At 56.9% G+C, this 14738-nt stretch overlaps 1 protein-coding gene across 4 annotated transcripts in view; it reads right to left on the bottom strand.

The window, feature by feature from the left end:
* The window catches only part of CTNNBIP1 (catenin beta interacting protein 1), a 28311-nt gene extending 16344 nt beyond the window's left edge, over positions 1-11967 (bottom strand). The window contains exons 1-5 of one of the 4 annotated variants that reach the window (XM_029949209.1): positions 11887-11967; positions 11677-11761; positions 6421-6539; positions 5782-5872; positions 2762-3101 (exon numbers count right to left, since the gene is read on the bottom strand). In XM_029949209.1, the coding sequence (XP_029805069.1) occupies positions 2839-3101; positions 5782-5872; positions 6421-6516 (450 nt within the window). In that variant the 5' untranslated portion in view covers positions 6517-6539; positions 11677-11761; positions 11887-11967 and the 3' untranslated portion in view covers positions 2762-2838. Of the gene's footprint in view, positions 1-2761; positions 3102-5781; positions 5873-6420; positions 6540-7150; positions 7282-11676; positions 11762-11886 lie in introns of those variants that run through there. The other 3 variants (XM_029949210.1, XM_029949211.1, XM_029949212.1) reach the window with 3 other exon arrangements.
* Positions 11968-14738: the final 2771 nt, after the last annotated feature.

Here is a 14738-nt window from a genome sequence, read left to right as displayed (position 1 = left end):
ATAACCCTTATGTGCTACCTGGCTCGGAAGCTGGCACCCAGGAGGGGCTGGATGTTTGCTGCTTTTGTAATTAACAGCAAAAATGAGAAACAGATGTCCCACTGTGAAGCGCTGGGCACTGAATTAGGGGCTGCCGCGTGGCTGCTTAGTATGCAATCGCTACAATGTTTTTTCTTGGAAACCTTTTGAAAATACCTTAAAATTATTGTAAGTAGGGGTGCCTGGGTGGCTCAGCTCAAGATCCCATGGTTTGTGGGTTGGAGCCCTGCATCGGGCTCAGCGCTGACATCCTGGAGCCTGCTTGGGGTTTTCTCTCTCTCTCCCTCTCTCTGTGCCCCTCCCCGACTTGCTCTCTCGCTCTCTCACTCTCTCTCCCAAAATAAATAAATAAACTTTAAAAAAATATCGTAAGTAAAACATGGATGTTAAAATGGATATTAAGATGTTTCTACTGTATGGTCCCAAATGTGTGATGTGATTATAAGCATATTTTCATTTTTTAAATGTTTATTTGTTGAGAGAGTGGGGGAGGGGCGGGAGAGAAGGAGAGAGAGAACCCCAAGCAGGCTCCTTGCATTCAGCACAGAGCCCAATGCGAGGCTTGAACTCGCGAACCACGAGATCATGACCTGAGCCAAGATGAAGGGTCGAATGCTTAACTGACTGAGCCCCCCCATCCCTGGCGACCCGACAAACATATTTCTAAAAGGCTGATGGGAAATCGAGCAGAAGGTAACAGTGATTGCAGCTGCGCGGTAGGATTTGATTGCTTCGGCTTTTCTGCTCCTCCCCCTGTCCCTCAGTCTTCCATGATGACTATGCGTTATCCTACAGGCAGGAAAAGGGCTCGGACCGTGTTATGGAGAGAGAGAGCAGTGCCAGCAAGAAGAAGGGAATGAGCTTGGGATTCTGTCCAGCCCGCTCTTCGAAGCTGCAGCTCCCGGCCCGCACTCCTAAGGCTGGCCTTCCTCAGCCGGGTGACTTTCCCAGAGGGGTATTGATCTCTGGCTCAGAGTCAGTCCTGCCTGGCTGTAGGGTCTGCTTGGCCCTCAGGGAGCAGGAGACAGTGCTCAGATTGGTTCCACGTTCCTGCCTTTCTAGGGGATAGTGGACTCTCAGACCCAGAGAGGGCCCAGCCCATGCATATGTCCATGTGTGCACTGGGGCTTCATGGGGGGGGGCAGCCCCAGAAATACAAAGTGGGAAGCCACAGTCCAAAGCTCAAGGGTCTTGGGGTTGCTCAAGAGACGACCAGGAGACAGTGTGGGAGTAGCTCACGTGCAGGCGGGAATCACAAGAGGGCCTGGCCTGCAACAGGCAGGGGAAGGCTGGGGGTCAGGGTTGGGCTCCTGGCAGCCCGGGGGCAAGTGCAGAGCAAAGGCCAGCTGGAGACAGAAGCTAAAGCCACTGGCTCCGGCGGCTTACCGTGCGTGAGGTCACGGTGTTGGGGGGTCCTGTCCATCACGCTAGGGGGGCTGGATGTCATCCACAAGGCAGCAGGGAGCCACTGAAAGATGTTAAGTCAGGGCAAGACGTGCTGAGGTAGGGGTAAGAAGGGCACTGGAGGGGCAAGAAGAAGGGTCAAGGTGCCAGGAACTGTTGGTGGGGATCAAGACAAAGATGAACACGTGCTCTGAACAAAATGAGGGCTCAAACCAAGATGGAGAAGACAGAGCTGACGCGAGGAGCATTAGGGCAACAGAGTCACAAGGACTTGGTGGTCTGCTACCTACTTGGGTCTGCGAAGCAGAGGCCCGGGGCCCCGGGTGTTTGAGGATACACCCGTCAACGAGGACCCAGAATACAGACGGAGGGACAGACTCGGTGGGGCGAGTGCGAATCTGGGTCTGCGCGTGCGTTGCCTGTGGCAAGACGCTCAGTAGAGAGTTGCACGTCAAATTGTGGGGGGTCAGGAGAGGGTCTGGCCTGAGCGTGTGAGACCCCCAAGGGGAGGTGTGACACAGAGGAGGGCAGAATGTGGAGGGCACCAGGGTGGTGCAAGAAAAGGAGCGTTCGTGGGGGGTGAGCAGAGAGGGCAGAAGGTGTGGTCTGGGGAGACCGAAAGACAGACAGATGTATCACAAAGGATGGGGGAAGGGAAGGAGGGCTTCCAGGAGGAGGCAGTGGTGGGTGGTCTCAGGCAGGAGAGGCCAGGCAGGCCCACAGCTTAGTACTGGTCGGTGAGCTCCTCTGGCACAGGCCCACACAGCACGGTCTCTGGTGCCAGTAAGGACTCAGCAGATACGGCATGCATGTTCACCAGGGGAAGTCCAGGGGGCTAGGGGTGCCCAGCCCACCCTCCTCCCTGGGGCTAGGGAGGGCAAGCAGTGCCCCCAGGACCAGAGCCTTCCAGCCCCAGAGGGGAAGCGTGTGTGAGTCTAAAGATGGTAGACCAATGCCGAGCTCTATCCCCTTGGTCAGAGGCCCCCGCAGAGGGGAGCTGCGGGAGTCTTTTCTCTCTTGCAGGGGAGAGCGCTGGGCATTTGCTGAGACACAGCGCCACCTCGTGGCAGGAGGTCCTCACACCAGATTTCCGTACAACTGTTCTCCCCACCACCCTGACTGCTCCTGGGCCTTTGAGGGCCTTTTTATTATTTTTTTATTTAAAAAAATTTTTTAAATACAATTTATTTATTTTTGAGACAGAGAGTGATAAAGCACAAGTAGGGGGAGGGTCAGAGAGAGAGGGAGACACAGAATCCAAAGCAGGCTCCAGGCTCTGAACCGTCAGCACAGAGCCCGATGCAGGGCGGAAACCCATAACTGTGAGATCATGACCTGAGCCGAAGCCAGACGCTTAACCGACTGAGCCACCCAGGCGCCCCACTGACGGCCCTTTTATGCTGGGACCCCAGGCACTGGAAGCAATGATCTAGGGTTTTGCCACTTGGCCGGCACCTGGGCCCCTGCCAGCAGCACCCCTGGGACATCCGCTGAGGTTGGCCCTGCCAGCAGATGAGGTGGGCAGGCTAGAATTTTTGCCAAGTCCCATTTGGCCACGCGGTGTGGGCAGAAAGGCAGCGTCCTGCTCTCAGGGCTGTGCCCCCACGACGGGGAGAGATTGTGCCCAGTCCTGCTTGGTTGCGCATTTGTCTGCAGACCTGCAGGGGGCACAAAACACACGCTGCTGAGTTTCTAAAGCTCTTCCGGGCACGGCTGCCCACCCCCCTCCTACTCGGGCCGCAAGAGGCCTCAGGACTTTCTGCAGCGTGTGATTTCCTGCGTGGTTCAGCCTAGAGGTGACCGTGGGGGCCCGGGGCAGTGTGCAGGGAACCCCAAGAGCAGAGAACCACCTCAGCCGGCAGCATCCTCAGACACCCTCCCCCCGGTCCCGCTGCAGCTTCCGAAGCCTGGTCCCTGGGAGACGTATCTGAGACCTGCCTGGCTGCCCCTCGGACACTCCACACCCAGGAGGGCCCAGGTTCTGGGCTCACACATGCCCACAGCCCGCTGCTGACTGCACTGTGCTGTAGGCCAGGGGAGGCCACCATGAGCTTAACTCCTCAGACTTCATTTTTATTCTGCACTGCTGGCTTAGCTAGGCAGGACAGAGGATTCTCTGAATGGTTTCTAAAACTTCCCCGTTTTACAGAAGAAATGTATGTGCAATGTGAAAAAATCAGTCTTACAAAAATGTGTGACTTGGAAAGTTAGGTCCCTTATCTAGTTCCAGCCATATCAAAATTCCCTATTAACAGGGGCACCTGGGGGGTTCAGTCGGTTAAGCGTCCAACTTCGCTTCATATCATGATCTCGCAGTAGGTGAGTTCAAGCCCCTCGTCAGGCTCTGTGCTGACCGCTCAGAGTCTGGAGCCTGCTTCCAATTCTGTGTCTCCCTCTCTCCGTCTCTCTGGTCATGCTCTCTCAAAAAACATTAAAATAAATTTTTAAAAAAACAACCAAAAACCAAAATTTGCTATTAACAGCCTGGTATATATTCTTTCAGCTTTTTTTCCTATACACACACACACACACACACACACACACGTGTGAGTGTGTATGTGTGTGGGGGGGTTGTTCTCTATACTGACATACGATTCTACAACTGATTATGATTTTTCCCACTAAAAGCATTCTACTAGAAGCTTTCTTATCACCAGGCCAAATTCTGGTTGATTCAGTGACCTTTTTAAAACCGGGGCAGGATGGGACAGCTGGGCGGCTCAGTTGGTTGGGCGTCCGACTTCAGCTCAGGTCATGATCTCACAGTCCCTGGGTTTGAGCCCCGCGTCAGACTCTGTGCGGACAGCTCAGAGCCTGGAGCCTGCTTCAGATTCTGCATGTCCCCCTCTCTCTGCCCCTCCTCTGCTCGCTCTCTGTCTCTGTCTCTCAAAATAAAGGCATTAGGAAAAAAAAAAACCCGGGGTGGGAGAAAAACCGATGTCCGAGGAACCCAGAAGCCTGAGCATTTCAGGGAGATATGGTTCAGGAGCTTGGGGGAGCCCAGATCAGCTAGAAACCCAGATCAGCTGTGGATGAAAAAGGCTGTCTCCCAGGGGCACCTGGCTGGCCTGGTTAGAAGAGCATCAGACTCTCAATCCTGGGGTCATGAGTTCAAGCCCCACAATGGGTGTAGAGATTACAGATTACTTAAATAAATAAATATAACAAATAAATATGTGTATTATGTGTATGTATATGATAAAAGAAGAGAAAAAAAAGGCTCTCTCCCAGAAACCAACCCCCAGGAAGGGGAGAGCCCGCCCTGAACAGCCGGCATACAGCAGGCCATGTGGCGTGAGCGTGGCCCAGGCGGGTTGTGCTTGGCCAGCGGCTGTCCCGATCTGCTGCCCAAGCCACCGGGACACCCTGTACATTTCTGCTGAGTTGGGTGCACAGGCCAGGTGACACCGGCGTCAGAGCTGGGGAGCCGGGCCCTGCGCCAGAGTGGAGGCCTGTGACATCCAGGAGAGCGGGCACAGGAGGCGGCCCGGCATGCTACACCTGCTCTCCTCCCGCTGCAGATCGGCACACGTACCTTGTCGCTCTGCTGCAGGGAGCCGGCTCACATCTGACCCCCCACAGGCCGCACAATTTTGTGGCCAACAATTTCAACTAAACAAAAATAAATAAATAAACAAAAGGACAGGACTAGATGGAAGTGCTGGTCAGGATGTCGTGAGCTGCGGGGTCAGGGCAAGCCCTCCAGAAGGACAGAGCCCGTAAGCACTGGGCAGCCGCCTGCTGCCCCAGGACGGGCAGTGACCAGGCCTAACCCGGTGCCAGGCAGCGGCTTTGCATCCAGAGCCCTCTGGCGACTGGCCGTAAGACCAGGGCGGCCACTTAGTGCTTCTGAACCCACTTCCTTGCCTGCTGAGTGCAAGTAACACAACCAGCAGCTCTCTACGATGAAATGAAATTACATGTATCCAGCCTTCACAATAAATACTTAAATGTTCCCCACTCTCATCATTATGATCGGTGAGGGCACCCAGAAAGGAAATCGCTCCTTCAGGCAGATGGATACCTGGGCCACTCAGAGCCATCGGGGCCTCCCCGCTGGGCACACCCAGGAGCACACCAGCTTCCTGCATACCCGGTGCCCAGGGCCGGTCCTGGCACATGAGGGTGCCTCCACCAGGCCTGGAAAGGGCTCCCACCATTACCTGATTGGGTCATCGGGGATGATGGGGAAAGAGATGGGCCCAGGCCTGGCCCTCGGCTCCGTGGATGGGAGGCAGCTGGCCCCCCCTCGGCTGCCCCAGCGGCTACGTTTCCCCCAGGAAACACAGCCGGGCGCCTCTGGGAAGCGCGTGGCTGGGCGCCCGGGCGGGGACTCACCCTGGTCGATGGAGTGCTGGGGCAGCTGGCTGAGCTGGCTGTTGACTACGCCCGCGTAGGTGCGCAGAAACTCCTCCTCGCTGGCCGTCAGCTGCAAGGGGGAGACAGCCGCGGTGAGGGGCGGCGCACACCGGCCCCCAGAAGGTACCTCCTCCTCTAAGCCCTGGGCCCCCTGTTCCTGACTCCTGACCCTTCAGTTCCTGAGCGCATGGCCCCTGATCCCATCTGAAATTTGGGCCGTGGGCCCGCAGGCCTTGCCACTCGGATCAGATCTGAGACTGGGTTCCTGGGCGGCAGGGGGCCAGGACGAAGCCCAGGCCCTGCCCGGGGAGCCCAGTGCTGCCCTCTCGGTGCCCATCCTGCCCAGCGTCCCTTGGACACCTCCTGAGGCGATGGGAGGGCAGGGCCTTTAGGGCTCACCCTCCCCACCGCTCGGCACGGGGATGGGAAGACCGTCCCAGCGGTACCCCCGGAGCTGGACAGGCAGTGCTCTAAGGGGCACGAGTCAGCCACAGAGCCGAACCCCAAGCCCAGCACCCCCGCCCCCAGACCACGGCTGCTACAGGATGTGGCCACAGCTCTGCCCACAGCAGGACCCTCCCTGGGGGCCCCGCTGCTCGGCACCCCAGAGGCACTCACATTTGATCCCATCTTCCTCAGCATGAGCAGCACCCGGACCTTCTGCTGAATGTACACGTCCTCCGGACTCTTCCCGGGAGCCCCCTCGCGGTTCATTCCCTGGCCAGCCCTGGGGACTCCTGAGGAGCGAGGAGAAACACTGAAGTCGGCATGGGGACGAGACGCCCCAGACACAGCCTGGGTGCTGGGCGGGAGTGGTCGGGCCCCCCACGGCGCTGCAGGGTCTCGCTTCTGAGAGCCCAGAGCAGGTGGTGCGCTGCCCGTTCCTCCCTCGCCCCCACCGGCCCCAGGAGGCCAGACTGAGCAGCTAGATCCGGGGGTGGGTGCAGCCGGCACACGCTGCGAGGAGCTGTCAGGCCCGGGGAGTCTGGGCTGACCCAGACTCCGGGCCAGCTCGACCTTCCAGCCATCGCTCAGCGAGAGCCCTGCTCTGCGCCACAGATGGGCTGAACAAAGCCCGAAGCGTCCCGGGTTTTGCAAGCACACAACTTCCAGAAGGAGCAAAAGTGACATGACCGGAAGCAGCCAGCAGGCGCCTCGGGCTGGAGAAACCATGAGCTCGGTTCTGAGCCCTGAAGGCCAGGGCAGCGCCCTCAGCAGAAGCCCCTGACGAGTGCAAGAGGCCAGATCTTGGGCTGGGCTCCAAGGAGTCCCTCGATGGGGACAGGCGGGCCCGGGCTTCGGGGCGCACCTGAGCTCACTGCCGCCCCGCGCACACGCCCACCCCCACCTGCCAGAGGGCAGCCCCCTGCGGGCAGTGGCTGTGTCCGGGTACAGCAGGGATCCAACCTGCAGAAAGGTCCCAGGAGAGCCGTCCCAGGGTCTCCCCACTCTAGGAGGAGCCGGCGGAAAGGAAGCCGGGCGTGGAGGGGTTTGGGTTACAGGCTTGTAACTCCTGGATGAGTCAGAAATAACGCGGCAGCTGGTGGGGGTGGAGCCTCACCAGCCCTGCTGCCAAGGAGCTGCGCTCGGGGGACCCAGGGAGCCTGGCTTTCGAGCCAAGGACACTCCTCACGCCGTCCATCCTCAGGGGCAGGCAAGCCCTGGACCAGCAGGCCGACACAGGCGGGCCTGTCCTCTGGGCAAAGGGCAGGCTCGGAAAGGCGCCAGAGTCCTGGGCAGCAGGCTCCCTGGGAGTCCCTGTCATGTGCTCCGTCCCCATAAGCTAACAGGGGCCCTAAAAGTCCACACAACAGACTGAAGAGCTGGCAGGCTGGGGCGAGAGGGGCAGATGAATACTTGATGTGGTATGTCTCCTTCCGGGGCCTTCCCTTCCCCACTCAAGCCCCAGACTCCCTATTTGTACGGGGTGCTCACGTGCCGCCTCCTCCGGGCTCGGAATAAAGCCCAGGGAGCGCTGACAACCAGGAAAGAGGGGCAGCCGAGTCAAGAGGGTCTCTGACGGGAGCCTGGCTCTGGGACGTCGCTCCTTCTGACCCTGAGCCCTTCTCACTCCTCCCACTGCACCACCCCAGAGAGGGCCCGCGGGGCCTCCTTCTCTCACGCCCCCCCTCACGCTCTGCCTTCCTGACCCCAGTCTATTTCTAGAACGTGCCAAGAAGCTCTTTCCCCCAGCAGCCTTTGCACTGGGTGTCCCCTGAGCCTGGACTGGCTTATTTTCACCCTTCGACTTGCTTAAAGACGCCTTCCCTGGGGAGCCCTTCCTGACAGCACAGCCGAAGCGGGCTCTGTGTCCCCCACCCCCTACATCCACTTGGTCACAGAGCCCGGGCTCAGGAATCTTCTGGAAGTGCTTGCTGGGGTACTTGCTGATCGTCTCTCCCCTGCCAGACGGGAAGGCCAGGGCCCGCCTGGCTCACCCCGTCCTCCAGCGCCCAGCACCGTGCTGAGCGGGCACTTAACCTAGCAGCCAACCGCCTGGTTAGCTAAATGGAAAATTCGAGACAGCCTGTGGTGTGGAAGCTTCCCTCTCCATACAATATGCACGCTGATTTAGGGCCAAATGTCACCCTGTTGAAACAGACTGAAGTACCCCATCCAGTCCCCACAACCAAACTGAGCCTTGACAAAGGACCCCCATTCCAGCGGCTGGAGCGCTCGGGAGAGGGTGCTGCCCGGAGGACGTGTCAAACACCCCGCAGAGCTTTCACACTGGGGGTCGGGGCTTCAGGGAGTGAACATCTTCCACCTCCGTCCCGTGTCCAAGGGCGGGCGGTCAGTTCGCTCTCTCCTTGTGAAAGACCAGGGACCAGCCACTAGGTGTCGCCACACACAAAAGAACCAGAATTCCGGTGCGGTTCCGCGCCTCCCCCCACCCCAACTCCCCAACAGGCCCATCTGGTTCGAGCCCTTATTCCGATCTCTCCTAGGTCACAAACCACACCCCAGCTGCAGGTCCCAGAGCAAGATGTATTCATCATTCGGAGGCCGGCGCTGCTCAGACAAGAAAGGATATGGATCTGGATTTGCTGACTATCCCGGGCCCAAGAGGTCCTGGCCTCCCAGTGATTGGGAACCGCTTCCTCACCGTCCTTTCCTGATGGGCCAAGCTTCCTTCAACAGAGATGCGGGTTCAGAACCAACAGGAGTATATGAGGGTGAGTGTGACCATGAGCCTGAGTGTGTGTGTGAATCAGTTTACAAAGTCTGTGTTTGCAGAATTTTGCTGTGTCCAACAACCCTACTGCCCCCTACATCTTGTACAGATCGATGTCACCCATGGTCTTCTGCCAGCGTAGCCCTGCTTTCTGGGCACCTCCCACACTCAAACTGCGATTACTTGGAGGGGGGTTACACCACCCAGTTGTGGGCCTAGGGTGTTGGTGGGGCCTGAATGGGTCTTTGGGGCCAGGCGACTCCCAATTCCGCATGATTCCCTGGCATAGACGGTTTCTTAAACTCTCTCTTCTTGCTTTGAGGAAGACCCTTGTCATTTCCCCCAAATTCTGGCTTTCTAGTATTCTTTGAGCTCTACTTTGAGCTGATTCTGCCGGGGCCCCTGACAAGCAGAACACGCCCAGGGTCGCATCTGGGGCAGAGTGTGGGCACGAGCCCACCGCAGTCCTAACAGACTGCAGCCATCACGACTGGCTCACGTGGTGCTGTCCTAAACAGAATCTGTGTCAGGGGTGTCGATGTGAAGAAAATTAATCATGGGAGAGAGTAAGTCGTAATCAGTCCAAAGAGCACATCCATTTCAGTCGCTGATATGCGTTAAGTCTATTAGAGCATGTTTGGGTTTGGTGCCTATCCAAGCAAACATGCCACTCAGTTTTCATCACAGATCTGACAAGTATCGGATTAACTTCGTTTGAAGGTTCTTACGCTCCCCTGTGGGGATGAAGGACCGATCTCCATTAAAATGTGTGTGAATTACATGAGTCCAAACTGCAACTAATTTAGACACAGTAGTTCCTCAGTCCTCGGTGGTGAAAGGCAAGGGTGCTGATGCTTCTCCTTGCCGGTCTCCCAGCCAGCTCTGTCAGCACCCCCTCGTCTACAATGCTGAGACTTCCCTGCTAAATCCTGAGAAAACGTCTCAGTGTCAACCGCCCAAGTCACAGACAGACCTGCTCCCTCTCCTAAGACATGGCCATTACGGAAGCTAGCCAGGGGAAGGCATACGGAGGAGCCAGACAATGGGAAATAGAAAGAAACAGGAAACCGTCAGCTTCCCCAGATGAATGGTGAGGGCAGAGGCCCACGGCCGTAGATTGTAGATTATGCTGCAGATGTCCACGGTTAGGCAAAAAGTGGGTACGATTCCAGAAAATTACATCTGATGGGGACAAATGCGATTCAGAGACACCAAGGTACGTACGTTCAGTGCGGACACACAGACACATTCCCCGCCACACCCTGCACGTTCCTGCTGGTTCGGAGCCCGCATCTCTGTTGAAAGGAGGCTGACAGGGAAAGGACAGTGGGACAGGGGCTCCCAGCCCCTGGAAGGGATCCATACGAAGTGACAAATGTGGCCTGTGGCCTAAGGGGCCACACCCTGTTCTGTGAGAGACACGGAAGTCACACATAAGCCGGCACGCACCTGCCCTGCTCTGCAGGGACCTAACCTCTAGCAGCAGACGGTCTCCAGCTGCAAGGCAGTTGCTGGCGCTTGAGCAGAGCTGGGGTGCAGGAGGCACCCCAGAGCAGGAGCGCTGAGCGTCCGCGCAGCAGCCGGACCCACTCTGAGATGCGGCTTCGAGAGCGGGCCTCCCTCTGACAGGCGCAGTGGCCCTCAATACAAACACGGCCACCTGTGCTCTTTTTCATTTATAACCTTGCAGCTCGTGCTGTTTGAACACCCACATTTCTGAAACTGGAATACACAGGTGGGGGTCTTACCCCTGCTTGGAGAAGAGGGTGGAGGCGGAGCCTGGGCCAGATGGCAGGAGCGTCCCCGACACACACAAGCCACCTCTGTTCCACGGGTCCCAGCACTTGCCTTTTGTCCTACCTGCTTTTTTTTTTAATGTTTTATTTATTTTTGATACAGAGAGAGACAGAGCATGAGAGGGGGAGGGGCAGAGAGAGAAGGATACACAGAACCGAAAGCAGGCTCCAGGCTCTGAGCTAGCTGTCAGCACAGAGCCTGACGCGGGGCTTGAACCCACGAACGTGAGATCTGACCTGAGCTGAAGTCGGAGGCTCAACCGACTGAGCCACCCCGGCGCCCCCTACCCATTTTTTTTTAAGTTGGGATATATTTTGGGGCGCCGGGGTGGCTCAGTCCGTTAGGCATCCAACTCTTGGCTTCAGCTCAGGTCATGATCTCACAGTTTCGTGAGTTTGAGCCCCGCATCAGGTTCTGCAGAACCTGCTTGACATTCTCTGTCTCCCTCTTTCTCTCTGCCCCTTCCTTTCTCATGCTTGACATTCTCTGTCTCCCTCTTTCTCTCTGCCCCTTCCTTTCTCATGCTCCCTCTGTCTCTCTCAAGATAAATAAACTTAAAAAAAGGGCCGTGATATATTTTAAGTGCTTACCATCATGTACATTTACATCCGTACGATGCTTACGTTGCATAAAACGACAACATATCATTGTGTGATTCACAGAACTTACACACAGTAGTAATTCGGAGACTGTACACAACTTAGCCGAAGCCACAGAGCGGCGGCAGCGCAGCCCTGACCGGGAGAACCCAGACGGGCTGCAGAAATGGGCAGGATCGGGCACGACGGGAAAGGAAGCGAGAGGAGCGCCCTGGGCGCTGGGGCCCACAGCCCGGACCCGAGGCCCACGCCCAGCACGGTGCTAAGGCCCGTTACCCGAAGCCCTTCCCCCGGGGTCCTTACCTGCCTCTGGAAATTAACTGCAGGCGAACAGCTGCTCAACTGTGCCGGGCCGGCTGTGGCCGGGCAGAAATAGGCAGGTGCGGCCCTGTGGGAACACAGAACACGGGTCATGGGAGGAGCGGGAGGCCCGGAGCCCACGCCCCATGCTGATGGACACACGCCACCGGCAGGCAACGCATGGCAACGGGCTCTGGTGCAGTCCAGAAATACCTGTGTGTCTGGCCGGCCCAGGGAACCCGCACCGCCAGCTCTGGGATAAGGTGCTGAGGGCAGCTAATGCTGGCCTGTCATTTCCGGCTGAAGCAGGTCACCACACACCCTCCTTCCTTGCGTTAGTCACCCGGTCCAACTGAGAGCTGTGCTCAGAGACGCTGTCACCGGAGTGAGTCACTCCGGGGCAGCTGATGGGCAAGTCCTGCACCTGCACCGGGAGGTGTCCCACCCGCCAAACGTAGCCTGGGCCAAGCGTGGGCACGGCGGGGCTCCACCCGCGGTGTGCTTGGACTCGCCTTTACATCTGTCCTGTGCCTGGCAAACCCGCGGCTGTGTGTGGAACATAAACTCACCCCCCACACACTCACAAAACACAGTTGCGGGTCACCGGCAACCTACGGGCCTGGCCACAGGCCGGCTGGCCCCAGACACACGTCTTGCAGGACTCAAAGAGCACTGCCTTCTCTTTGGCCCCCTGACGCACAGCCTCATCGTCCGGGTCCTCTGCAGGTTCCTCTGGCAGGAGCACAGCCAGAGGCAGGTGGGAGCACAGAGGAGTGGTGCCCGGCCGCTCCCGCCCGGTCCCCTCCTGTGCTGTCCACACTGACCTCGGAGTCCCTGGTTACAGGCGGCCTCCCAGCTCCCAGCCCTGCTGTGAGGACGAAGATCTGACGCGAACACTTGGAGAAACTGGAGGGGCAGGACCTCGGGGAGCAGTGAGACCCCTCTTCCACTGTTTCAGCAAAGAAAGATGCTCACTATCCCAAGGGGCTGAAGAAAACGTGTTTTCCGGAGAAAGAGAGATCTCAAAAGCCTCCCCTACTCGAACCCCCAGTCACTGGTCTGGGTCTCTCTTCAACCAGCAACGGCCCTCGGTTGGAGGAGCCGTCATCCACCCCTGCCACTCCCTCCACCCTCAGACTACCCCTACAGAACAGGCATCTATAGCAATTAACTGCTCTTTCATTCCTCTAGATATCAAAGCACTGAAATACCAAGGCTCCCTGGGGAACCTTCCCCCCATGTCCCCACACTCTTTCAAAAAGAGATGAGAAGAGACAGCCTTCTCCCACTTCCGAGGGGCTTTAATTTCTTCAACTATCACAAGAGCCAATTAGCCCCCTGCTGTCTATAGGACTCGGGCCCTTCCCAGAAGCAGAGAACTTCGTGTTTGTGACCTTAAGGGGAAGGCATCCAAAGGCTGGGGTGGTGTTCCTGAAGGGACTGTCCAGGGGTTCACCGCCAGCTGCTCTAGCTGCCATTTTATGATCGGGCCAATGTCCCCATTTTACAGAGGAGGAAACTGAGGCTCAAAGTCATGGGGGCCACTGAGCTAGCATAAGACATGCTCCAGAAGAGGGCCTGTTTCCGGTTCCGCCCTGTTGCTGATCAGCTGTGCAACTGAGGCTGGTCACTGCCCTTTGGGCCCTTCATTTGGCCATCAGTAAGAAGGAAATCATGGTCTCTACCGCATCGTCCCTCACGGGCACAATGAGATCAGGGCTGGCGTCATGAGCTGAGGCCTAGAAGACCCGCCCTTGGGTTAAAACTGTTATCACAAGTCCTGAGGTGCTCACTACTTTTTGAACACGGGGCCCTGCACTGGGTCCCACAAATTATAAAGCTGGTCCAGAATGAGAAAAAAAGATGTCAAGGTGCCTCTCAAAACTGCCAAGGCCCCTGTAACCTTAAGTAGATATGACATTTTAAAATAACAAATAAATAGAGAAATAAATGTAGATATGACATAGACTCAAGTAGGATTTACTGAGGTGCCTGAGTGGCTCAGTCCATCGAGTGTCCAACTCCTGATTTTGGCTCAGGTCAGAGAGATCCCAGGGTTGTGGGATGGAGCCCCGTCTCGGGCTCCATGCTCTGCTTAAGATTCTCTCTCTGTTGGCCTCTGCCCCCTCCCCTGCTTTTTCTCTCTAAAATAAAAAGTAAGGGGCGCCTGGGTGGCTCAGTCTAAGTGTCAGACTTCAGCTCAGGTGATGATCTCACTGTTCGTGGGTTCAAGCCCTGCATCGGGCTCTGCTGACAGCTCAGAGCCTGGAGCCTATTTCAGATTCTGTGTCTCCCTCTCTCTCTCTCTCTGCCCCTCCCCCACTTGCATGCGCGCTCTCTCTCTCTCTCTCTCTCTCTCAAAAATAAACATTAAAAAAATTTTTAGGGGCGCCTGGGTGATTCAGTCGGTTAAGCGTCTGACTTCAGCTCAGGTCATGATCTCACGGTCGTGGGTTCGAGCTCCGCGTCGGACTCTGTGCTGACAGCTCAGAGCCTGAAGCCTGCTTCCGATTCTGTGTCTCCCTCTCTCTCTGACCCTCCCCTGCTCGCGCTGTCTCTCTCAAATAAATAAAAAACATTAAAAATTTTTTTAAAATTTTAATAAAAGATTAATTAATTAATTAATTAAAATAAAAGGGAGGGTTTCCTAAAACCTTTCTAGGTGTACCCAGCCCCATGTCAGGCTTCTGGAATAGGAGATGCAAAAGCGGGGCTGTGACACCGAGCCCGCCTTCTAGGCAGTGACCGAGTAGCTGAGGAAATCTCACTACACAAAGCAGACGGAAAACAACACAAATGGGAAGTAACCACGAGCCCAAGAGGCACGTCAGGCTAGGACACAAACACTTCCAAGTGCCAACTGCCTGTGATGTCCTGTGCGCAGCACGGCCCCCAGAGTAGCTCAGAAGCAGCAGGAAAAGACCCCGGGCTCTGACCCAGTGGAGCAAGTGCAGAATGAGGGCGGTGCGGAGCTCAGTGACGACGTAGAGGAGGAGGGACCGGCTGCCAAGAGCTCCAGGGAGAGGAAATTGGGGCTGAGTCTTGACGGATGGATAGGAGTTTGC

The sequence above is a fragment of the Suricata suricatta genome, chromosome 8, assembly GCF_006229205.1.
Source record: "Suricata suricatta isolate VVHF042 chromosome 8, meerkat_22Aug2017_6uvM2_HiC, whole genome shotgun sequence".
Taxonomy (NCBI): Eukaryota; Metazoa; Chordata; class Mammalia; order Carnivora; family Herpestidae; genus Suricata; species Suricata suricatta.
Note: the sequence above shows the minus strand (reverse complement) of the source record. Positions and strands in the feature narration are given on the sequence as shown.